Source organism: Sus scrofa, chromosome 13, assembly GCF_000003025.6.
Source record: "Sus scrofa isolate TJ Tabasco breed Duroc chromosome 13, Sscrofa11.1, whole genome shotgun sequence".
Lineage (NCBI taxonomy): Eukaryota > Metazoa > Chordata > Mammalia > Artiodactyla > Suidae > Sus > Sus scrofa.
The window spans coordinates 179,296,215-179,321,345 of NC_010455.5; the positions used below are offsets into that span (position 1 = coordinate 179,296,215).

At 35.7% G+C, this 25,131-nt stretch overlaps 2 protein-coding genes across 4 annotated transcripts in view; one reads left to right on the top strand and one right to left on the bottom strand.

The window, feature by feature from the left end:
* LOC100152428 (multidrug resistance-associated protein 1) overlaps window positions 1-15,596 on the top strand; it is an 86,451-nt gene extending 70,855 nt beyond the window's left edge. For all 3 annotated transcript variants that reach the window (XM_005670294.3, XM_013982532.2, XM_021070813.1), the window contains 7 exons: window positions 387-513; window positions 2,655-2,756; window positions 4,446-4,589; window positions 6,914-7,072; window positions 8,310-8,476; window positions 10,227-10,421; window positions 10,766-15,596. In XM_005670294.3, coding sequence (XP_005670351.3) covers window positions 387-513; window positions 2,655-2,756; window positions 4,446-4,589; window positions 6,914-7,072; window positions 8,310-8,476; window positions 10,227-10,421; window positions 10,766-10,898 — 1,027 coding nt within the window. In that variant the 3' untranslated portion in view covers window positions 10,899-15,596. The remainder of the gene's footprint in view (window positions 1-386; window positions 514-2,654; window positions 2,757-4,445; window positions 4,590-6,913; window positions 7,073-8,309; window positions 8,477-10,226; window positions 10,422-10,765) is intronic.
* HSPA13 (heat shock protein family A (Hsp70) member 13) lies at window positions 13,532-25,083 on the bottom strand. Its single transcript, XM_001924920.6, has 5 exons — window positions 24,955-25,083; window positions 23,099-23,439; window positions 20,246-20,459; window positions 18,332-18,499; window positions 13,532-16,671 (listed from the first exon to the last, which is right to left on the bottom strand). The coding sequence occupies exons 1-5, from the start codon at window positions 24,977-24,979 to the stop codon at window positions 16,004-16,006; spliced, it is 1,416 nt and encodes a 471-aa protein (XP_001924955.1). The 5' UTR covers window positions 24,980-25,083; the 3' UTR covers window positions 13,532-16,003.

Here is a 25,131-nt window from a genome sequence, read left to right on the forward strand (position 1 = left end):
AGGAGAAACAAATATTAAATGGTAGGGCACATTTTAGCTTTTAGAGACCAATTTTATCATAAAAACGTGTATGTAGTCAGAAAGATAATTGATTTTTCCAATGAAATTTTAAAATAAATGCATCATTTTGGCTGGTCTTCTTTTCTTTTGATGTTTAATTCTAAGTTTTAAAGCAAAGTTCTGCAAAAGCAAAGTATGTTTTTATGCCGAGAAATCCTTTACTCAATCGTCATTGCAATAATCCTATGTTTCATTGAGTTCTAAGTAAGTAAGGAAAAAGAGAAAGTGGCTGTTGATGTTTACCTCTTCATTTCCAAGAGGAGAGCTCATACTAAGTGCACCAAAGCTTTTGCATCTCAGTTCAGGAATGTTTTTCATTATGGCAGGTGGCTGTCTGTTAGACTTGAATTTCTTGGCAACCTAATGGTGTTGTTTGCTGCACTGCTTGCTGTGCTGGCTGGCGATTCTATAGATTCAGCAATTGTTGGTTTGTCCATATCCTATGCCCTAAATGTAAGTAATAATGATTTTGTGGTATATGATATGTTTATAATCCAATTAATTAAGCTTTCCTCTCCGTTGCCTGTTTGAATTACAGATTCTATTAACTAAGTAATAGAGACAAATCTGGGTTACCCTAGAGACTCATTTCTTTCTCTGTTTTGTTGCTAGCAAAAGACCAGCTCTGCATTTCTAAGTTAGCTCACAGCAAGTGCAGACTGATACCCAAGGCCCAGTGCTTGAGCACCAGCACTTGCTGGTGTGTCATTACTCAGAATTTTCCTGCTCCCCTATCCTTGTAGCTTTATAAAGTATAACAATTTTAGGGCCCCTCTCTACTGTGGCCTATCCATCCACTTTGCTCAAACTAAACAAAGAGGTAACGTAACTCTGGGGAGAATATACACTCTGCTTCTTCCCTACTTGAACTTTTTCCTGTAATAAGCTCTAGTTTATATTACATCGCAGAGCACTAGTGCTTATGACTATGTTCAGACCCCCTTTGTAAAATATAAATTTTCTTAAACTGCCTAAAATAATTCCACATTTTTAAAAAGATGAGTCTAGATGATTTGGGTACATGCCCTTAGTCTCTTCTCTAAAACCCTTAAGGTCAGTTGCGTTTCAGAATTCAGAACGTAGACCTCTAGGAAGGAAATATAATGCATAAGTATATATATGCAGGGCTTGGGGCAGAATCTATAATCAAACTGATAGGAGACCATTGACTGAAACCACCCATCTTGACCAGGCACAATAATAGCCACTTGCATGAGTTGTCTCACAACAGGAGGCCCTGATAAGGATCATAGTCCTGCCCTAAAGACTAACCAGGAGAACTTGGAAGGGGCCAAAAGGAGGGAAAAGACAACCAACCTCCCAGAATCCTTGGCACTGAGATCCATTTTGGCTGAGAGGTCCTGCCAAGAAGGACCTGAGCCAGACCAAGAATGGGCTAAGCAAGATGACTGGCCAGAAACAACCCAGAAGTTAATCCCATTCCTGTAAAACCTCAGACTGCAAGCCATGTGGCAGAGCAGTGCTCCTAGGTTCCCTTCATTTACTCTGCTGCCCTCTGCCCTGGCGCCTCTTCCCAATAAAGTCTTTTGCTTTGTCAGCATATTTGTCTCTTCAGACAGTTCATTTCTGAGTGTTAGACAAGAGCCCATACTCGGGCCCCGAAAGGGGTCCCCCTTCCTGCAACGAAATACTTGTTCTGCAGTGAAATAAATGAATTTACACCTTAAGTGCATTATGATTTTTTTTTCTTTTCTTTTCTTTTTTTTTTTTTTTTTTTGCTTTTTAGGCCCACACCTGTAGCATATGAAATTTCTCAGCTAGGGGTCGAATCAGAGCTACAGCTGCCAGCCTACACCACAGCCACAGCAATGCCAGATCTGAGCCATGTCTGCAACCTACACCACAACTCACTGCAACGCCAGATCCTTAACCCACTGAACGAGGCCAGGGATTGAACCCGCAACCTCATGGTTCCTAGTTGGATTCATTTCCGCTGCGCCATTATGGGAACTCCAATACCTTAAGTGGGTTAAATAAACACTTTAAGGAGGCTGATATCAATTCAAGACACATTGGCCATCAAGTGATTTAGCACCAAATTCAGGAAAAAATCTGAATTGTGAAAGTTTTTTTGACTTTTAGAATTAGATTTGAAGTTACAACCTTGGAGAACCAATATTTGGGCATAAGGTACTTGCAAAGAAAGTAGAATTTGAAAGAAAAAAAAAAGGCAGTAGTCAGAAAATTAGAATCCTCCTGAAGAAAGATGGTAAAGAATGCCAAAGGTAACATTGTGCAGAGTTTTTTCTCATTTATGATGTACATTTCTTGAGGCATATCCCATCAATCTTGGTATTCATCATTTCTTACACCAAGTATGAACTCCTTTAATATATGTCGAATTATGTTCATTCCATCTTCTGCCAAATAACCACTGTTCATGATATTAATGAATTAACAAACTTAAAGAGGCACATATGTGTTTCTATGGATAAATATGCTTACTTCTCAAATTATTAAATAATTCAAAGAGATAATGTATATGAAATTTCTGAAAAATGAAACTTTATAAAGTATTATTAATATTTTGTAAAAGACTAATATTCATTAAGATCTCGATTTTTCACTCCCAGATTACTCAATCTTTGAATTTTTGGGTAAGGAAAGCATGTGAAATTGAAACCAATGCAGTGTCCATTGAAAGAGTTTGTGAATATGAAAATATGGATAAAGAGGTAAGCACACCTAAATAACCAATAAATGGATGCAGAATTAAGATATTATCTACATATTTTACTAATCTAGGTTATTTCTGTCTCCTGGTTCCATGAATTAACAGGGCAGATGATAAAAGTTATATGTTGAATTTTTGTATCACATTCAATCTACCCATAAAGGTATCTAAATCTTCAGGAAACTTTCCTCTTTTGCTCATAACTCCTCCAAATAAAAACCTGCAAATGCCCAGTTGTATTTTTGGTAACTCTCTTCGTGTCTTTTCTCAGGCCTTGCTCCACTGACCACCTTCTCTAATTCCTACATTTCAGCACCTCAACAACCGCTTTGCTCCTTTCAGCCTATAAAGACGCTAAAATATTTTCTACAAACTCCAACTCTTACCTAAACTTTGAATCTTCCTCTAGACTTTTTCCTAGGTGTTACCTTCCTTTTTCATACAAATTCCATGAATGATTTGTCGACAGTTACAATCACAATCACTGTTATCAATATTCAGTTTGCTCAACCTACTGCCATGGGAAACTAATGCAAAAATTTTACTGTTTTCTATGTTTTCTAAATATTTTTCTAATATATGCTTTTTTCATTAAAAAAAAAGACAATGTGTGCACACACACCCCAAAAAAACCATTTTTTTTAAAGAAAATAATCACCTTTATGTAATTTGATGCAAGTGGTGACAGATACTGTTGCAAAAGCTTTTGGTGTGGAAAAAAAAAAGTGAATTTGTCTGGATAACCCTGTTTACTCCACTATAGTCTCATTTCTCTGCTTCTCTCTACAGTAGAATTCTTTGCAATGGTCACCTGTACTTGCATTCTCTCATTCATTTGGGATCCTTGTCAAACATATTCTAAATCTCACTGCTTCGCTGAACCTGCTCTGGTCAAGTTCACCAATGGTATCATCTCCATCTTCACTTTATTTGGCCTATTATTTGACACTTGTGATCACCTCCCCTCATGAAAACACTTCACCTTGCTGGCTGGGCACTGCACTCTTTTGTGTGTTCTACTTCCTGCTCTTCCTCCAGTTTTCCAGCCTAGGGCCCTGTCTCAAGTCCTTAGCATGTGTATTTAGCTTCCTTTACCTGGAAAGTTCTTCCTCTGACATCCATGTAGCTTGTTTCCTCACCATGTCCAATCAAACCTTTTCTAACCACCCTACTTAAAATTATACAAACCCTGCTATTTCCTGTCTTCCAAAGTTTTATCATCAGCTAACGTTTTACTTAAGCTATGCAGTTCTTTCTGTCTCTCCTCACCAGCATGTAAGCTCCGTAAGAACAAGAATTACTGTTTTTCTCACTGCTGTATCTCTAGCAACTAAAGAATTGACTGTCACAGTAAACACTCAGTATTTTGGAAATAAATAAATGACAAACTGTCCTCATCTCAGCTAAAATTGCAGGTTGCCTTCAGCTCCTTTGTAAGGATTTATAAGATTTTTCGTAATGATTCCATAGAAGATGCGAAGCCTTTTATGTGTAAAAATTTATTTCTAAGATTTTCTTATAACTGGATAAGGTTTATGTTGATATTATTTTATACTCTTTTCAGAAAAATCATAACATCTGCAAATGTTGTCTTTCATTAATTTTAACTGTTTACATGCATGAGAATTATTTTGAGGGGAAAGGTATTTTTTATTATAATTATACTTTTAAAATATTTCTTTGTTTTAAGGCACCTTGGATAATGTCTAAAAGGCCTCCATCACAATGGCCCAATAAAGGGATAGTGGAATTTATTAATTATCAGGCTCGATACCGAGATGATCTTAGTTTAGCATTACAAGATATCACTTTCCAGACTCATGGGGAAGAGAAGGTAACATACATATTTCATAAGTTTCACTTTCCCTTTTATCTGAATATATTCATTAAGGCCAAAGTACACTGTGGTATTGAATGTGATGATCATTTTTTCAAATTTCATATAAAAGTAATAAAGACATATGGTTGGTATGTATAGTATAAGTTTTTCCTCTATAGATGAAGATAAATATTTTAAATTGTTCATAAACTATTGTGAAACATGATTTTATATTTTATTTTTATTGAGGTATGATTAATAATTAAATTTATATATATTTAGGGTGTACAGTGTGATAATTTGATATACATATATATTGTGAAATGATTGCCACAATCTTAAGAACACTTAAAATGTACTTTCTTAGCAAATTTCATAGTATTAACTGTAGTTACCATGCTGCCCATTAGATCCCTAGAATATATTCATCTTATAACTGAAAGTTTGTACACTTTAATCAATATCTCCCCATTTTCCCTACCCCTCAGCTCCTGTAATCACCTTCTAGTCTCTGGTACTATGAGTTTAACATTTTTAGATTCCACATATAAGTGAACTCATATAATATTTTTCTGTGTCTGACTTCTTTTACTTAGCATAATGTCCTCCAGGATTACCCATGTTACTACAAATAGAAGGATTTTCTTCATGTTTTATGGCAGAGTTTTGTATATATATATATATATATATATAAAATTCACATGTATTTTCTATTCATCTATGGCAGACACTTAGGTTGTTTCTATATCTTGGTTCCTGTGAGTAATGTTGCCTTGAACTTGGGAGTGCGGATTTCTTGTCATGATACTAATTTCATTTCCTTTGAAAATATACCCTATTAGTATACTTTGTTTTTACTTCCTCTAGTATGTGAAGTTCAACAATAAAACAATAAGATAATACCTACCTACCCAGTAAATCCATAGGAGAGAATATTTTTAAAGTCAGTGACATCATATTTCCAAGACCATTATTAGTGACATGGGAAAATACTTGAGGGGTAATTTAGTTAATGAAAACTATATACAAAGCTATTGATAGTATGATAGTATATCATTTTTATTTTAAAAATCAAATATACATATTAGCAATAACCCCAGAACAGTTTAGCATAAATAGTGAGTCTCTCTAGGTGATAGGGTTTTGATTCTCTCTAGGTGATGGGGTTTTAGATGATTTTTACCTCTGTATTTTTTCCTATAGTTTTCAAAAAGTTTTATGAAAACATATTTCCCTAACCGGATTGATATTTCACACATAAATAAAAGTAAAATCTTTTAAAAATTAGCAAGCAATGTTCCGCATTCTCTTTTTCAGAGACGTGTCTTTGATGACCCCAAATATCTTTTTCTAGTCCTCTAAACCAGGTCCACTGCATTGACATCAAGAATAGAAATAACTTGCAACAAATGAAATCATTGTGGAATTTTGATTATTCTAATTAATTCAACATATCCATGTTTTTTTCTGATGTAGTATGTTGGATTTAAGATTTAAGATCTTTGGAGTTCCCTGGTGGCCAAGAGGTTAAGGATCCAACATCGACACTGTTATAACTCAGGTTCTTCCATATGCTGTGGGTATGGCCAAAAAAAAAAAAAAAAAAAGCAAAACAAAAAATCTTTTATTAAGGGCAAACCAACCACTGTACTGTTCCCTTTGCGTAATGTTTCTGCCAACAGCAAGACACAAATTGGCACCCAGAGAAGATTGCTTTAATTCTCGTGGCCAGAGAAACATGTGCAATCACTGGATGTTTATGACAGCTGATTATTTTGTTCACAAACCCCAAATCCTCATGTATTATTTGTGACCACCTTTAATAGTTCTAATTCAGTAGCTGTTTTGGTACACCAAAGAAGTTTGCAGATATTTCTTTAGATTTTCTTGCCTATCTAAGGAAAGAGTTCTAGTCCCCTTTGTTTGCTTGTTGGGGAAAGGGATGGTGGGGAAACCTGATTTTGAAAGTCCAGAGAAAATGACCCCATTATTTGTCTTTTAAATAACCACACTCTTAATAGATGGTTCAGGATGACCTGCTCTTCCTGGGCTGCAGATATACCCTAGTTAGGTGGTAACTAAATTACTCAAAACTAGAGGAAACATGCATATTAGCCCAAGCCTTTCCAGTGAGTAAGGAGTGTCTGAATAAAGACGATCCTTGAAAATCACATTACGTCTTCCATGACAGTCAAGGTTATTCTGACTGGTAAAATTAGATCTCACTGACCATGGGATGTATTTAAAGTACCTGACATGTGGTGTATTTATTGTCAGTACAAAGACCCCTTCCCTGACAAAAAGTATAATATAGACCTTTTATGATAATTTCATTATAGATTGGAATTGTGGGACGAACTGGAGCTGGCAAATCAACACTATCAAATTGTCTATTTAGAATTGTGGAAAGATCAGGAGGCAAAATTCTTATTGATGGAATTGACATATCTACTATTGGGCTTCATGACCTTCGTGGCAAACTTAATATTATTCCGCAGGTAAAGACCATTTTGCCGTTAGTCTTTCTTAACCCCTCCAGGTGAACTTTTTTTAATAGACTCTGTTCTTTTCAAGCATATGCATTTGTTTGGGGGAGCCAGCTTATTTTAAGTGCATAATGAAAAATCACTATGTAATCGAATCCTATTAATAAACACTCTTACTCTGAAGTCTTCTGATGTGCCTTTATCTATTTGAAAAACTGGTACATTGCTTTGCAAGTTTCCTTTGTAATAATAAATACAAATAAAATCTGAGGGAAGATATCAGACCAAAAAGCATTGGTATTTTTGAAAGAAAAAAACATTTACTGAGACTTTTGCTTAGTTGGTAATTGGAATGTAGGACTCTTTTGACTTGAACTTTAGAAACATTAAAAAAATTAAAAGAACAATAATTTAGTCAGATCTTTTTTCTCAAGTCCTTTGATTTTTCCATCTGTGGCATCAAAAGAATTTGGTCATTAACAAGTAGGCAAATTGGCTGAATGATATGCCTCTCTAGTCAAGGATGACTTATTCATTTGAGTTTGAGAGATTTAAGCTGAGCATTTCTGAAATATCTTTTTTTTTCTAAAAATATTTTAAAATACTATGATCTTCGTCATATTGTTTAAATATATACTTGAATTTGTGAATTTACTTCAAAACAAATTTGCGTAAAATCTGAAATTCTAGCAGGGAAAAATTTTAGTGGAGAGAAGAAACAGTTCTTCACTTATAAATCAAAACAGGTGTAGTAAAATAGTTTCACTAGGCATGTTGGTTGTATTGAAAAGAGCATGGACTTGTCCTCTTTGAAATCTCCTTGAGCACTTACCTTCAGTGTGTCCTTGAACAAGAGTTTTTTTGAAACCTTCAGGTCACTATCTGTCAAATGGAGATACTGACTCCTATCTTTCTGGGTTGGTGTTCTGATTGATAATATTATGTGTATAGTATAGATGGCATTTATTTGGTTATTTTCTGCATTATTTCATATCCCCTGACTAAATGGCTACTATCACCATCATTATTATTGAGGTTGTTATTGACATTATTAATAAGAGGAGGAGGAAGAATGAGGGAGTTTATATGATTTAATCTAACTTGTAGCTTATTCTGATTCTCCTTACTATTGGTTTCAGTATAAAATGAATTTGATAACTATTTAGTTTTGATCATTTTGTTTTTCCTCGTTTAATGTATGTATGCCTCATGCGACAGTAAGGTTACTGGTAACTGTGTTATTCTCTAGGATCCGGTTTTGTTTTCTGGAACGCTTCAAATGAACCTGGACCCCCTAGACAAGTATTCTGATGGCGAGCTGTGGGAGGTGCTGGAGCTGTGTCATTTAAAAGAGTTTGTACAGTCCCTTCCGAAGAAGCTGCTGCATGAGATTTCAGAGGGTGGGGAAAACCTCAGGTAAGCTGCAAAGAACAGAGCTTGCCAGGTTATTCTTTCCAGGCTTTTTAGAAGCAAGTTTGCCTCAGAGGGAAGTCACTCCAGAGCTACCATGGATTTGGTTTGGTCTTTCAAAATGCACCACTGCTGATTTCCTCTAGGGGATCAAGAAAAGGAATAAATAGAATGGTAGCCACTGGCTGGGAACAAAGGGAAAACAAAGGAACAATGCAGTGTGAAATGTCACTATTTAATTGAAACTTCTTTTGCAAAGACTCCTAATAGCTTTCTTTCTAAAAATAATGTTATAAGGAGCTGCCTTTTCTTCACAGCTGTTTAATGTCTTTTAGGACAGTTCCTTTATGTGGTAAGGAAAGTCTGGTGGATACTCTTAAGCCTACACTGAATGACTCAGCCTCTTTGTTACTCTCCTGCTCCCCCCCTCTCTTTCTGTCACCTTGACTTTCCTACTCTTTCATGAATATGCCAGGCCAGTTTCTGCCTGCCGCAGGAATTTTATACTTGCCATTCACTTTGCCGGGAACAAGTTCCCATTGAAAATCTACATGACTCACTCTCCACTTTCTTCAGGTCTTGATTTAAAGGGCATTTTCTCAGAGTTCCCTCTGTGACTCAGAAGATTAATACATGGTCTCCAGGAAGATGCAGCTTTGATCCCTGGCCTCATTCAGTGGGTTTCGGATCCGGTATTGCCCAAAGCTGTGGCATAGGTCACAGATGTGACTCAGATCCGGTGTTGCTGTGACTGGGGAATAGGCCTGCAGCTGCAGCTCCAATTTGACCCTTGGCCCAGGAACTTCCATATGTTGCAGGTGTGGCCGTAAAAAGAGCCAAAAAAGGGCATCTTCTCAGTGCGGATATTTTGGCACACCCATCTAAAATATCCACCCCATACCCACACTTCTACCCTCCTTTTCTGTATGTTTGAATTCTTCTCATTACTATGTATTTTGCTCACTTATCTTGTTTATTTTTTGTTTCCCCATGTAAACTCCACATAGACAGACTTTTATCTGTTTAATTCATTGCTGTATTTGCAAAACTTGGACCAGAGTCTGGCATATAGGAATCACTCACTGAATTTTATGTGGCTTTTAGGGCCTCACCTGCACCATATGGAAATTCCCAGGCTAGGGGTTGAATTGGGGCTGCAGCTGACAGTCTACGCCACAGCCATAGCAATGCAAGATCCGAGCCAAGTGTGGGACCCACACCACAGTTCACAGCAATGCTGGATCCTTAACCCACTGAGCAAGGCCAGGGATCAAACCTGCCTCCTCATGGATACTAGTGGGGTTCATAACCGCTAAACCATGCTGGGAACTCCCACTCAGTGAATATTTCTTAAAGAAAAGAGATAATGGAAGTTCCCGTCGTGGCGCAGTGGTTAACGGATCCGACTAGGAACTATGAGGTTGCGGGTTTGGTCCCTGCCCTTGCTCAGTGGGTTAACGATCTGGCGTTGCCGTGAGCTGTGGTGTAGGTTGCAGACGCTGCTCAGATCTGGCGTTGCTGTGGCTCTGGCGTAGGCCAGTGGCTACAGCTCTGATTGGACCCCTAGCCTGGGAACCTCCATATGCCGCGGGAGCAGCCCAAGAAATAGCAAAGACAAAAAAAAAAAAAAAAGAGAGAGAGAGAGATAATGAATGGGTGAAATAGGAAGAGAATAACATATAATCAGAATTTTAGGACAGAAAGTGTGTGACCATAAATGCCACTGTTGAAATTATTTTACTGTTTTTTTAAACAGTGTTGGACAACGACAGCTCATCTGTCTTGCTCGTGCATTGTTGCGAAAAGCAAAAATTCTCATCTTGGATGAGGCAACAGCCTCCATTGATTTTGAGACAGACAGCTTGGTGCAGACCACAATCAGGAAGGAGTTTTCTGATTGCACCATTCTGACTATTGCTCACAGACTTCATTCTGTCATTGATTCAGACAGGTATGCTTTTTATTGTTTTTCAGAAATAAAACAGTTTATACAGAGGCAGCTATTGAGCATACAAAACACACTAATTACTTACCACCAATAAAGGATTTTATCTGTGCTGAGAGGCACAAAATTTCCTCTAATAGCATAGAAGAAACTTTCCAAAGTAACTAGAGGAATATGTTAATGCTAAAGGAATAGTAGAAAACTTGATGTATTTCCTGAGTCAAAAATCACCTTTATTTTGTACTGACATAACTCACACAAATAATTTAAATTTTACTATAGCAAGAACAAGAAGGGTGAACTGAAACACTGATTATAGGTTACCTGACTGGATTCTTTTCACATTGCAGGGTGCTTGTTCTAGACTCTGGAAGAATCGCAGAATTTGAAACACCACAGAGGTTGATACGCCAGAAAGGACGTTTCTTTGAAATGCTAACAGAAGCAGGAATAACACAAGACTTGGGGCCAAAAAATAAATAGCTTTAGTTGTATATTGATTATACCAAATAAAAAAATCAATATTTGAAAAAATAATGACAGGGGAGAAATGCAAAAAAGCATCCCCCTAAGCTATGTGTTGGCAGAAATAGAGATGAGCACTGTAATTGTAGCCATCCTGGGCTCTACCCAACCTTCTCTCTTCCATTCATGCTCTAGGGAATATCTGCCTTCTCCATGTTGCCCAAAATGCTATATATGATTTATACTTTAAGTCTCTGTTCAGAAGTCACCTTCTTTGGAGTTTCTGTTGTGGATCAGTGGTAATGAACCTGACTAGTATCCATGAGCACGCACGTTTGATCCCTGGTCCCCCTCAGTAGGTTAAGGATCTGGTGTTGCTGTGAGCCATAGTGTTGGTCACAGACATTGCCGTGGCTGTGGCGTAGGCCTGCAGCTGCAGCTCTGATTTGACCCCTCACCTGGGAACTTCCATATGCCGCACATGTGACCCCCCCCAAAGAAAGTCACCTTCTTCACAGATATGCCCAGAATTCCCCCTTTGCTCTTCATTCTAATCCAGACTGTGCTCTGATTAGTCCCATGTGCTTACCTTTATTCTGGCAGATATCATACTCTATTTTAATTTTTTATCTGTCTCCCCATTAAAGGCAACAACCCAATTTTAGCCAAGTTTGTGTGTTAGGTTCCTAGGATAGTACCTTTCAGATCATTGATACTAAACAAACATTCGTAGAATGAATGACTAGGCATTTTAGAGTAATATGATTCAGATATTTTTATACATATTTATTATGTGTTGAGTTACTGTAAGGTGTATAAAATTATGGGAGAAATCACAAAAACTATTGAGCTATACAGCTGCTTTCTGGAAAGAGTATATGTTAACTAATGTTTTATGATACACTTTATTTTAAAATAATATTTTATAATATACTTACTCGGGTAAAGAAAATATTTTCTGTGGAGCATCATGTTTTGGCTGAATTAAACTCAGTAAGTTATGTATCAGAAATTGATGATTTGTAGTACTAATTATATTTTGAAAGGTTTTTTTGTTTGGTAGTTTTACATACTAGAAACATTATTTCTCTGAATTGCCCTTCACATTTGAAGTTTCCAAACTTCAATAGTATTTTCCTTTCAAGATGATTTTAATAAAATATTTGAACATGTTAAGATGCATCAGTCTTTCCTTTTATCGTCTTTTTTCTCCTTGCTATGTAACAACTTTGTGCCACCTTGCTTTATCCTCTAAGGGTATTTATGAAAAGTTTCCTTAAAAGTCATGAAACACTGTGTTAAAGCTTCCTTCCTTAGAATGTAAGCTACCTAAAATGTCCTGTCTTTACAATCCCTGTAGTGCCTAGCACTGTTTTGTATTCTGTAACCATTGAATAAATAGCTGTTGAATTCCATTGAGAAAGGGAACTGGATATTTCATAAATATCGGTTAATGTTTTAGCCTATTTATACCTGTAGTCATCAATCACAGCCTCTTCACATATATTTGAAGAGTAAAAGGAAAGGAAAAATAAATATGACTAAGCCAAAATTACTCAAGATAATGTTATTGTGTTAAAAAAATTAATATTAGTAGTGAACAAAAAAGGTACTATAGGACTATATCATGGGCTGGATAAGGCAGCACAGTAGTGGGGCTAAACATGGACTGGATTTTGAATAACTGCTACTTATTAACTGTATAATCCTGAGGAAACTACTTAACACATTTATGCCTTACTTTTCCTATCTGAAAATGGGGATAACAGTACCTACTTATGTTTGCTAGAACAAAGTTAAAATAATTAATATTATTACAACATTTAGAACACTCCTGGTACATATTAAGCACTCCATCATATACTGAATAGTAAGTGAATAAAAAGTCAGCTTAAAACAACAAAAATGTATCATCTCAGTTTCCATGAATGAGAATCTGGAAATTGCTTAGCTGAGTGATTCTGGCTTAGGGTCTCTCACAAAACTACATTTGAATTTTAACTGTGGCTCATCATGTGAAACCTTGAATACCAGGTCAGGAGCAGAGTCACATTAGAAGCTGCCTGCCTCAATGGGGCACTGTTTATTTGTCAAGTGAAATAAATATGGATGTGTCACTCTATTTCTTCATACACTTGAATCACTCAGCAATGGTAGTTAAAACAGGTATTAAGGAATCACAGGAACTAGTGACTGGAGAGTCAAAACTACTAGTTTTATTTAAGGGTTCATTTGAAAAGACTGTATTAATCAAAGGAGTTTCTTAAAAAAATACATATTGAGCTTTTTGCCCAAAGAATAATACAAATTTTATTAGATAATTATAAAAGTATTAATCACCAACCAAAAGATTATAGCAGTCCATCATATATGATTATTTATAAGCTATCTAGATTAATTTTGTCTCCATTATGGTCAAAATCCATGCATTGGTATTCATAACTCATGATATAAGAAATGTCTTCTAAATTAGAGAAATAAGTAGAAAAGTAAGCAATTCCTGGGCATATTCAGGATGAAGGGAACTAGGCGACAGCCACTCAAGTCATGTGCCTTGAGCATCAGATCAGCTCTACCTCCATTTCCTTTCTTACTGACATACCTCAAAAACGTACTCTGGCCTACTCTGGAATAGAAAATAAAGGACACGGTTTAAAAAACAAACTGCAAAGTAGTATTTATTTACATTAAAAGTGAATTACCTGTATACACTTAAGAGGCACAATTTGTTATGCACAATAACTATGCTCTTCAGAACATGTTATATAACACAATAGTTATCTGCTGATACATCAGTGGTTCCCGTGAAAACACAGTAAGTACCAAAACATTCCTGACACAAAATAAATTACTCATTCACATATTCTAATCATACAAGACAATTAATATTTTAAGTTATGTACTTCAAAAAACACTAGCAAGATGTACAACCAAAATGTATTAAGTTTGTTTTATGAAAAGTGTCTTCAGATTATGCATTAATGATCCCTTTCAGGATACACTTTTATCTTTTAAATAAATAAACTACATTGATTTCAAGACTATTTATATATAACCTCCTAAAATATGAAGACAGACATTACTTCATTTTTTTAAAGGTATAACCACTCTAGAGAATATGCTACTATTGTCCCCAAAGTCCAACACTGCCTTTGTATTTTTTGGACACAATCAAATTATTTAAATTCAATTATAGGGTATGAGATTAGCTGCCCTTATTTTGCAAACTGTTTCCTCTAAAAAGTGTTAAGAGATTGTCCTGAACTATCTCATACACTGGAGAAATTCAAGCTTTTAAAAAAAATCTTAAAATGCTTTAGGTTAAAGCTGATAATATGTGGAGATTCTGATAAACTGAACACTTTTAAAGACCTCCGCAAAAAGATATTTATCAATTCTAAAATTTATTAAAGATTTATATACAGTCCAAGAGAACACTTGAATATTCTCCTATCGCAGTGAAGGATTCCTCTTTGGCATTTCTCCTTAGTTCTGAAATAAAACACGTAAACAGACATTTTGTTTTTCTATCTACCTACTACAGACAATTTCTATACACAAAAGTATTTAATTGAAATTGTTTTAATAACAATTTCATTGCTAAGAAATTTTTTTTTTTTTTTTTTTTTTGCAAAAAACACTCAGCTGTTTACTTTAGAAGCTGAAATGTTCTGATGTTGCTGAAGAGTTTGCTTATTTCTCTTTTTCAGTGATTGGAAACCCAACATCCTTTTAAATTCAACAATGGATAAAGCAGACATATTTCATATCAGCAAAAATGTTGACCAGAGTTTAATTTTTGAATATTGACAGGAAGTTCGCCTCTATTAGGGAAAAAAAAATCTTCAAATAATAGGAGCATCACAGAAATAAAACTGTTGTATTTTCTTTCTTGGTTCCTATAGCTTTTCTAAAAGGACACAAACCAAAACTACAACAAATGCTGATTTGTGGTCATTTTTTCACATTGCTTTCCACATTAGATTTCCATATTACTTCCAGTATTCATCAAGTTTTTGCTCTCATCAGAGATTAACCTTAAGGCTAAAAAGAGTCCAAGTCTGATTTTTTAAATGATGGAAACAAAGTTTTAACAAATGAGTACAATTTTCTGCATTCAAAACTAAATATGCAGAAAAATCTCAGTGAAACAAAATCGACTGCAAGCTAAATTCTCCAGGGATTACTGAAAATAAACAGTGAAACAAAACCAAAAATGTAAAATAAATGAATATTGTACCTAATTACTGCTGTTTACCAATGTCTATAAAGGTCTTAAATAACAACAACAAAAAAAGACAGTAATGACAGCTTTACTGTGACACCACCACATTTTAAGAATGCAATTATATAAATTTCTAACCAGGCAGAATCACGGAGATCCAAGCAGAGAATGAGGCATAGCAGATGAAGGAACTAAAATACAAATTGGGTATTTCTACTCTCTGGCAATGAAACATTTTAATAAATCTACAGCTACTTTAGAAAGAAAATAAACTGATCCAATAAAAATATTTTAAAAATCTGGAGAATGGGGGTTACGTGAATAGGACACATAATGCGATACTGAATTTAAGTACTTTTGTTACAAAATAGGGCAGTTACTGGATATTGTATATGCAGCTTTTATTAACAATACTGCTTATCTCCCAGCCAATGTAAGTACCTGACATCACCACTGTCCTTCAAGTATAGTTCAAATTAAGAGTTACAGGTGATAACCAAGTAAATAAAGTACCAGCTCCTGCTAATACAATTTAGTAAGAGCTGGGAATCCTGTAATGGCACTAGGCATGTTTACAGAATATAATTTTAAGTGCACATGGTTATCTACTTCCAGAATTAAGAAAATATAGCCACCTGTGCTCCCATAACAGAGTTTTACCTCAATTCTATCGCTTTAAAAAGTATTTGTTGGAATGGGATCTCTCTGAAATCAAGAAGGATCAACCTGGTAACATTCAACACTAAAACAAAATGTTACATAAAATTTCATATATCTAAATGTTACCTTTTAGGTAAATTTGTGAGCTATTTTAGAGACTTTATTTGGCCGATGGAGGTGGTCTGATAAAGGAGAAGAGATCATCAGACAAAATCTCATGTATTCACCCCTCCATAATTCAGTTGAAGTTGGTCTTTTGTAAATGCTTATTGGGAATTTCTAAAGCACTGACTTGGAGAGGCCAAGAGCCTCCATCAATCCCTGCTTGGATAGCCACTCCCGTCACCACTGCCAGGTCAGGGTCTACAGACGTGTTGGGATCCTTCCCAAAGAACTCCTGAATGACTTGGCGGATTCGAGGAATACGAGTTGAGCCCCCAACCAAAACCACCTCATCAATCTCAGTCTTTTCCAAGTGACCTTCTTTTAAGACTTGCTGAATTGGTACAAGTATTTTCTGGAAAAGATCTTCATTAAGGGTGTCAAAGAGCTTCCGTGATATTTCTGTTTCAAATAAAACCTGACTTTCTCCATTTTTCTTTTCGGAAAGGGTAGCTCCAAATACGCGGTTCATATGGGGACGGTCTGCTGAGGAAAGTCTGTCCTTTGGCAGTTCAGCGTCAGTACTCTGAGGTTCCCTCCTGTCCTTTTCCTCCACCGTCAGTAATACTGACATATGAGCAGTCTGATGAAGAGTCAGATTTAATTTGACCATTTCCACAGCTTGTCTTAATCTATGGATTTCCTCTTTCCTAGAGGGTATGAAGCCATATGTTTGATAGATCTGTTTATATAAGTACTGTAGCAATCTTTGATTGAAATCTTGTCCTCCAAGTTTATTGTTTCCTACGTTAAAAATAAAAAAAGTTTATTTGTATTTATGAATGTATTTGCATACCTGTGTGTATGTATACATGTGTCTATATAGTATATATTTATAAAACTGATATTTTGGAAATAACAAATTCCTATTTAATGTGTTATTAAGTTTATATCCACACAAAGACTAATTAAAAATAACTGGGTTAAAATTATTTTAACTCTAATGTGTACTTTTTTTTTTTTTTTTTTTGCTTCTTAGGGCTGCATCCATGGCCTATGGAGGTTCCCAGGCTAGGGGTCAAATCAGAGCTACAGTTACTGGCCTATGCCACAGCCACGCAGGATCCAAGGTGTGCCTGCAACCTACACCATAGCTCATGGCAATGCCAGATCCTTAATCCACTGAGCAAGGCCAAGGATCGAACCCGCAATCTCACGGTTCCTAGTCAAATTCGTTTCTGCTGCATCACAACGGGAACTCCAAAATGTGTACATTAAAATACAGTGCACATTTGGGTTTAAATGATACAAAAGTAATTGTCTCTTAGTAAGATACCAAATAATTTTTCAGAAAGTAAGAGATTGAGAATACAGACTTTTAAGTACCAATTTAAAAACACTAAATGTCATTATTTTCAAGAGAAGAAAAGTCCTTCTTATAATTAAAAAGTACCAGTAAGCATTCTATCTAAAAAAAAAAAAAAAAAAAATCCTTTTGCTTAATTGGTTAAGAACTGAGAAGTAGAAAAACCAATTTAATAAGGAAAAGAGTAATGTAATATAAATGCCAAGTACCAAACTTGGTTCTAAATATAATCCAGTTAGAAGAAGAAAAATGTAGAAGTTAGACCACCTGTAACTTAAGCTCCACAGGCTTAATTCCTTAAAGATTCCTTAAAGATTTAGGAAAGATAGATTTCCTAAAGAGATCTATTTTGTGAAATAGATATTAAATAACAACTTATCCTTTGTTTTAAAATAATCTTTTCCTCTGTCACCTTACCCATGGAAGTGAAAACTACTGGCTCACTGAGCTATAACTGGAAGTATATTTATTTGACTTACAGGATGTGCAGTCATGTTTTGAAACTTAATTTTTTGCTATACATACACATAAGTGGTGGCATAAGATTACATGTCCAGAAAACCACCAAAATGTACTCAAAGAATACCAGAATAGAAGTTCCCATGTGGCTCAGCGGGCTGAGAACTCAACATGGTATCCATGAGGATGTGAGTTAAATCTCTAGTCTTACTCAGTGGGTTAGGGATCTGGCGTTGCCACAAGCTGCGGCATAGCTCAGAGATGTGGCTCGGATCAATATGCCTCAGGTGCAGCTGTTAAAAAAAAAAATTAAGGTTTAAAAATGGGAGTTCCCTTCGTGGCGCAGTGGTTAATGAATCCGACTAGGAACCACAAGGTTGCGGGTTCGGTCCCTGCCCTTGCTCAGTGGGTTAAAGATCCAGCGTTGCCGTGAGCTGTGGTGTAGGTTGCAGACGCGGCTCAGATCCAGCGTTGCTGTGGCTCTGGCGTAGGCTGGTGGCTACAGCTCCGATTTGACCCCTAGCCTGGGAACCTCCATATGCCGCAGGAGCGGCCCAAGAAACAGCAAAAAAAAAAAAAGACAAAAAAAACGAACATTAGATATGTTCATGTGCTTGAACCTCTTTATATTTTTCTTACCAGACATTGCTCGGGTTAGAAACATTCCTCCTTGTTTATTCAGTAGAGAGACATCGAGAGTTCCTCCACCCAAATCTATTACCAAGACGTGAAAGACATCAGCTTTGTGGAGACCATAGGCCATAGCTGCTGCTGTGGGCTCATTTATTACTCTTAAGATCTTCAGTCCTGTAAAGTTGGTTTGAGGGAAGAACAATCTTGAGAAGACACACTATTAAGAAATTTCTTCCCACTCAGTCTTATATTAATATAGTGTCTTCTGTGACATAAACTCCACTGAGTAATAATAAGAAAGAACTGTTGCAAATCCAATAAAAATAATGAAATGGGAAGGATAAATACAGGTTCTTCTAAATGGGTGTCATCAAAATTATACCTAAAAATTTTAATATAAAGAAATAAAGGGCAAGATTCAGTGACATATATCATTCTATTCTTTATTAATTACCACTTAATTTTAAAAAAGTCTCTCAGCCTCTTGTAATTTCTATATTTTACTTGGGAATATGTAAACGATTAAACTTTAGTCAATATGTACTATAACAAATTGACAGTACATAATGTAACGAATGGAAATAAGTTTACTGTGTTCTTTTAAAAAGGACTTTTTGATAAAAAAAAAAGAACAGATGAATAAACAAAAAAGAAGCGATAATAAAAAAAAAATTCTAAATGATATGCTACAATGACACTTTAAAAAAGTAATGCAAAACACCTGAATGCAAATCTGAAATACACAGCAAAATCTGACCTCAGGGTAAAGATAAAAAGTAAATGCCCAGGCAAAAGATCAGATTTCCTTGAACAAAATTCCTGCTTTAAAATAACTGCTGCATGTGAATGGCTTTGAAAGAAGTATGGCTTTATATATTAAGAGTCATAAAAACTATTCAAACTGAAGAATTTATTCAAAGATTATAACACCTTTCCCTTTATCTCTCTGACTTCAATACTCACTCTGCTCTGGCCACACAGGCCAACCTCTTAACTTCTTATGACTAGAAAATTCTCTTTTCATGGCTGCTACACTGGACAGTCATTCTCCTGCAACACACTTCCTCTACAAATCTGCTTGCTTCACTACCTTGCTTCTGTCAAATCTGCTTAATTGTTACTTTCTCAGTGAGGTCTCTTGAGGTCTAAAAGTCCTCTATACTCCCATCACCCAGCAAGCCTGTCCCCATCCTGTCCTTTTTTTCATGTCATGTTACTTTGTGATATACACTGTATCAAGGCTCTCAACCAGAGGTCATTTTGTCCCTTTGGAGACATTTGAGACATTTTATGGGCCAGACATAAAACTGTCACCAGTTGGTAGGGTGCTACTAGTTTCCAGTGAGTACAAGCTAGGGATGGTATGGAATAATATCCTATGATACACAAGACAGTTCCCTACAACAAAGAATAATCAGGCCCAAAATGTCAATAATGCTAAGGGTAAGAAACCCCATAATACACTTATCTTCACTGCTAATTTTCTGTTCCCTCCAACAGAATATATGCTCCATGAGAAAAATGATTTATGTTTTGTTTACCAAGACACTCAATATTTGTTGAATGGTGTTAAATGAATTTTCTCCCACCTCAGATTTTTTTAAAAAAACATTATGTTCATTTTAACATTAAAAAAAGTTTGGAAGAAAAAATTTCTGACTGCTAACATGTGTCCATATTCTTTGTTGGTCTTTATCATATGCCTAACTGATAGGTGGTTATCATAATATATACATTTTACATTGCACCACAGAGCTTTCTTAACTATTTGTAAACCTACATAAAAATCTACCCGATTTGTCTACTGTATAGTTTATTTAGGTACCCACTTAAGTGGTTTGCAAAACACTACAGCTTACTACAGATTGTCAACCTAAAAAAATTCTGAGAGAAAAGCACAACTCAAGCAAGTGATATTACCTGCAAGATTAGCAGCTTCAATTGTTGAATTTCTCTGTTTTAGATCAAATTCTGCTGGTACAGAAATAACAGCGTTGGCAACTGGCATTCCAAGATATTCCTCTGCCATTTCCTTTAATTTCAACAATAGTCTAGAGCCAACATATTCTGGGGTAACGGTGATAGTCTCATTACTTGTCACAGAAAATTCAACCATACCATTTTTGTTTAAAACCTGTGAATAAGATTTGCAAAGACAAAAGAATATATAAAGTTGTGTGTGTATATATCTACATATACATACATATATGCTAACACAAGTACATATAGTATGTATTCAATCAAAACTTACTTTTAAATTAATGTTATCTAGCAAGTACATTTACTAAGATTAGAAGTTATTAAAAGTTATACTTTAAAATCTATAAAATGAATCTATTCCACAGTTTTCAAAAGCAGAATAATAAAACTCATCACTAAGTATATAACTGAAACATAGAAGAGTCTCAAGATATATATGTTACATGAAAGATAAATGATAAAATAGGAAGAATAATAGTTGCTAAATCATACATGTGACTCAAGATCTTCTCCTTTTTTCCTTTTTGCTTTTTAGGGCTGCAAGTGTGGTATATGGAAGCTCCCAGGCTAGAGGTTGAACTGGAGCTACAGCTGCTAGCCTAGGCCACAGCGACAGCAACACCAGGTCTGAGCTACGTCTATGACCTACACCACAGTTCATAGCAACACTGGATCCTTAACCTACTGAGCAAGGCCAGGGATCGAACTCTCATCCTCATGGATACTAGCTGTATTCGTTACAACTGAGCCATAGGGGGAACTCTTCAAGATCTTCTTTTTAAAAAAAAAATTAATTTGTTTCCAAAAAGTATTAACTAAAAGAATGTTGTAGTACATATGCAAGAATAATTTTAGTACATCATTATGTTCCTATCTAAGGATCAAATATTACTCAAATTCTTGTTTGCATGAAAACATGTATGAGCATATTATTCCTGCTAATGTAGTTGTACATTTAGAAAATTAGATTAAAACACACTAGTTTCATCAATAGTTTGTATTAACATCAACAATAAAAGAGAATTAGTCTAAGACATTTTAAGAATTTTCATCCAGTCATTCTAGACTACAAGTTAGGTTTCAATTAAGAAAATATGACCATCCAACAAGTATTTAACCTATCTGAGGAAAAGAAAAACAAGCTATGGACATTTAAAATAAGGTCCTTAAAGTCCAAAGATTCTAGTACCTTTCGTGATTCTGAAACAGAAACAGGAAAATCAGATCATTTAGAATCTTAAAAAACAAACAAAACGAACACCCAAAACTTAAAATAACTCTTGGATCAGTAGGTAATATACTCAAAGCTGTAATTTAGAGGAAAATGTATACCTTTATATGACTTTATCATGACATAAGAAAAATTTCAAATTAATAAAGGATCCAAAGAAAGAAGCTAAAAAAGAACAAAGAAATTTTTTTTCTCCTTTAATAATGAACTTAAAACTTTGATAATTTTTATGTATGGGTTATTAAATAAGCAGCACTGATATGAATATCTATTTCGAACTCTATTTGTTTAGAATTACACCTCATAATTTACCAAAAAAAATTTTTAAAACAAAAAAAAACCCTACATGAAATAAACATTTAAATGTATAAAAGAAAAAAATACAGCAAAACCCAAACCTACAAGTACTCATGTAAAAGCATTAAAAAAAAAAAAAAAAAAAAAAAAAAAAAAAACCCAAGTGGATGGGGTGGGAAAGACCGTTGTAAGCATGGTAAGAGTCCAAAAACATTTTTTAAAAATTATTAAGAAAATGACTTTACCACATAAAAATTTAGCTTTTGAAAGCTCAAAAACAAAATTATACATCATCAGTTTAAAAAAAGGAAGGAAAAAAATGAAAGCATATCACAAAAGTATTTTATAGTCATTAAGGAAAAGATACACACCCCAAAAGAAACTAGTGCAAAGAATAGGAAATGTATCACTGAAGAAAATTAAAATGCCAATAAACCAATTTTTAAAAGTCTGACCTCACTAGAAATCATAGGAATGAAATTTATTAATACATGATTCCATTTTCCCTTATCTATTAACAAAATTGAAAAATAACAACTAGTGAAGATATAGGCACCTTTAAAATAGATAAGAGCATATAAAATTTTGGGTGCTCAATCTGGCAATATAAATCAAAAGCCTTAAAAACATGCATACATTTGGCCTATCAATTCTAGTTCTAGAACTCAAATTTAGGAAATTATCAGAGATGTGCTAAAAATATATATGTACAAGGATATTCACTAAAACTCCAATAATAGTAGAAAATCAGAAGAAAAATACAATGTACACTGACAGAGACTGGACAATTAAATGGTGGAATAGTCATTCTATGCAGCCATGAAAGATAATGATGTGAGCCTACTGACTAATAAATAGCCTATGACCTACTGATGAGTTTCAAACAAGTCCTAACACACCGTGCCTAGTATGATCTCTTTTTCTGTACACAAACACACATACATACAAACACAGAGAGAATATCTATTTATCCATCTATCCATACATTTATAGGTACACAGGATTGATTTCATTAGCCTCTTGCTGCAACAAAAGAGCTATGCAGACATTCTGAGGATGGCAGAGTAATAGTATGTTAATGTCCCAAGTCCTTGATAGAACTGAAGTGCCACTGAATGAACTGATCTAGGAGCTGCCGTGGAATTGGTTGATAACTTTCATGCAGATTGAGTCTACTGAAATAGAATGTTTTGAAACTTGAAGCCAAAGCATTAATTGAGACAGTATGCCGAACCAAAATTAAAACAGATTTTAGCTTAACTTACCTTAAATGGGTATCTGCCAATTTCGGCCTCTAGCTCTTCTGGGGTAAAAATCTTGCCTATGAATCTTTTGGCATCATATATTGTGTTCTGAGGATTTGAATCTGCCAGTTCTAAGCTTTCATACCCCACATAAACATCGTCGTCAGTAAAGGACACCATGCTGGGTATGCTGATATGCCCATTTTCATCTGGAATGACCTTTACTTTTCCTGTGCCAGGAAAAAATACCCCAACTGAACAGTAGGTGGTGCCAAGATCAATACCAATCACTTTAGGAGTAGGCAATGGTAAATACTGTTGTGCCAAATAGCCAGCCAACAGGAGAGTCAAAACAGCTGATCCTGAAATACAGGCAAATTAAAGTTATGTCTTATCAAACTAGCACAATATACTAAATTACTACAGCAAAGGCCCTTGAGTACCACTCTTTGAATCAAGACTGAAAATACACTCTCAAAATATTTTTTATAGCACTCTTGGTAATACTTTTCAAACATCAAGTTTTTCATAATGTAAATTGATTATAATACAACTAAAGTGAAGTAAAAACAACAAACCCTGTTTGTATACTTCATGTATGGGTGAGTAAAGGGATAAAAGGTATAAACACTTGAATAACAACTGTGCTAATGCTGACAGGAAAAGTCATTCACCTAGAGCAAAAGCCAGATATAATCCAAATCCTGATCGATCGCTATTTAGATTTACAGTTTTATGTTTTATATATCATTATTGTTAACATTTTCACAGCAAAACCTGTTGTTAAAGGTTAAACCTCTTTATCCCCCTCTTTTTTCCTTTCAAAAGGATGAAATGAATAAGCTGTATTAAAATAATTTTGGAAGTTGCTTAGACATTAAACTGTCACTTCATAACAGAACATAGTTACCTTTTTCTGTATTAAATATGAATTAAGGAAATACTTCTTACAGATATTTAGGGAAGGAGAATAATAAAAGTATGTAACCCTGATGAAAACACAAAGCTCCTTAAAGTCAGGTTTCGTTTATCATTGTATTCCCTGCACCAAGAATGGTCCCTAGCCAACTTCAGATTGTTCAATAAATATTAATTGATGGAAAAAAAAATATGTATGAACCAAAGCCATGAAAATTGTATACATGGGTGATGAAGAAAGAGGCCGCTTTAAATTTACAATTAATCTTTTATTTGGCTTCAGGACACTGTGTTATACACCTGTGTCCATCCATGTTACATACAACCCCAAACGACAATTTGTAGGAGTCAGTTTAACTAATTGTTAGCTCATCCTCATCAACACATAACTCAAAGAAATGAAATCAGGTGCCAATCCCACTTTCCTCTTGCTCCTACATACGCATTTCGAAGCATTTCACCACTTTCTCGTCCCGAGAGGGTAATTTCTTCCAAGATTGGTGGAAAGAACATTGGACAATACATCAAAGAGGCCCGGACCTCTCAAAATCCAGCATCCCAGGAATCCACAGGTCAGGATGCTGCTGCTTGCTCCTCCCCTTCCTCCACAAAGGGGTCTAGGAGACGCACATTCTGGCAGCCTCTCAAAAGCCCCTATTCAACCAAAGATTCAAAGATCGACATTCTCTAGAAAAGAATTCTTCCCAATGCCCGAGGTCCCTGGAATGTACGCAGAGGATGGCCGCCAGCCCTACCTGGGCCTACTGCGGCCCAGGCCTTCCTAGAAGAGACCCCCAACCCGACGTCGCAAACAGCCCCAAACCGCCTCTAAGTCATCTTTCTGGCGCCCTTCCAGCTGCGCCAGCGGGATCCAGCACATACGACAACCGCCTCCTCCAGCCCGGCCTCCCCAAACCGCTCCGGTGCCCGAAACAACCTCAGAGACCCCGGTCACTGACCTAAGATCGTCATCTCTCCAGCCATCACAGTCCCGCCGAAGAGGCTTGGGATGACTGTACCAGATATGAGGCACCGCCCCCACACCGCCCCGGCAGCCCCGCGCTTCCCTGGGAAATGTAGTCCAATTGCTGCGATGCGGCCGGAGAAACTACACCGCCGGCTGGAGAAAGGACTTC

Coding starts and splice junctions, on each gene's coding strand:
- HSPA13 (XM_001924920.6), bottom strand. CDS start 24,979: ATGGCTGGAGAGATGACGATCTTAG. Junction 20,460..23,098: donor TTGGCAGATACCCATTTAAG/GTAAGTTAAGCT, acceptor TCTTATTCACAG/GTTTTAAACAAAAATGGTAT. Junction 18,500..20,245: donor TGAAGCTGCTAATCTTGCAG/GTAATATCACTT, acceptor CCAACTTTACAG/GACTGAAGATCTTAAGAGTA.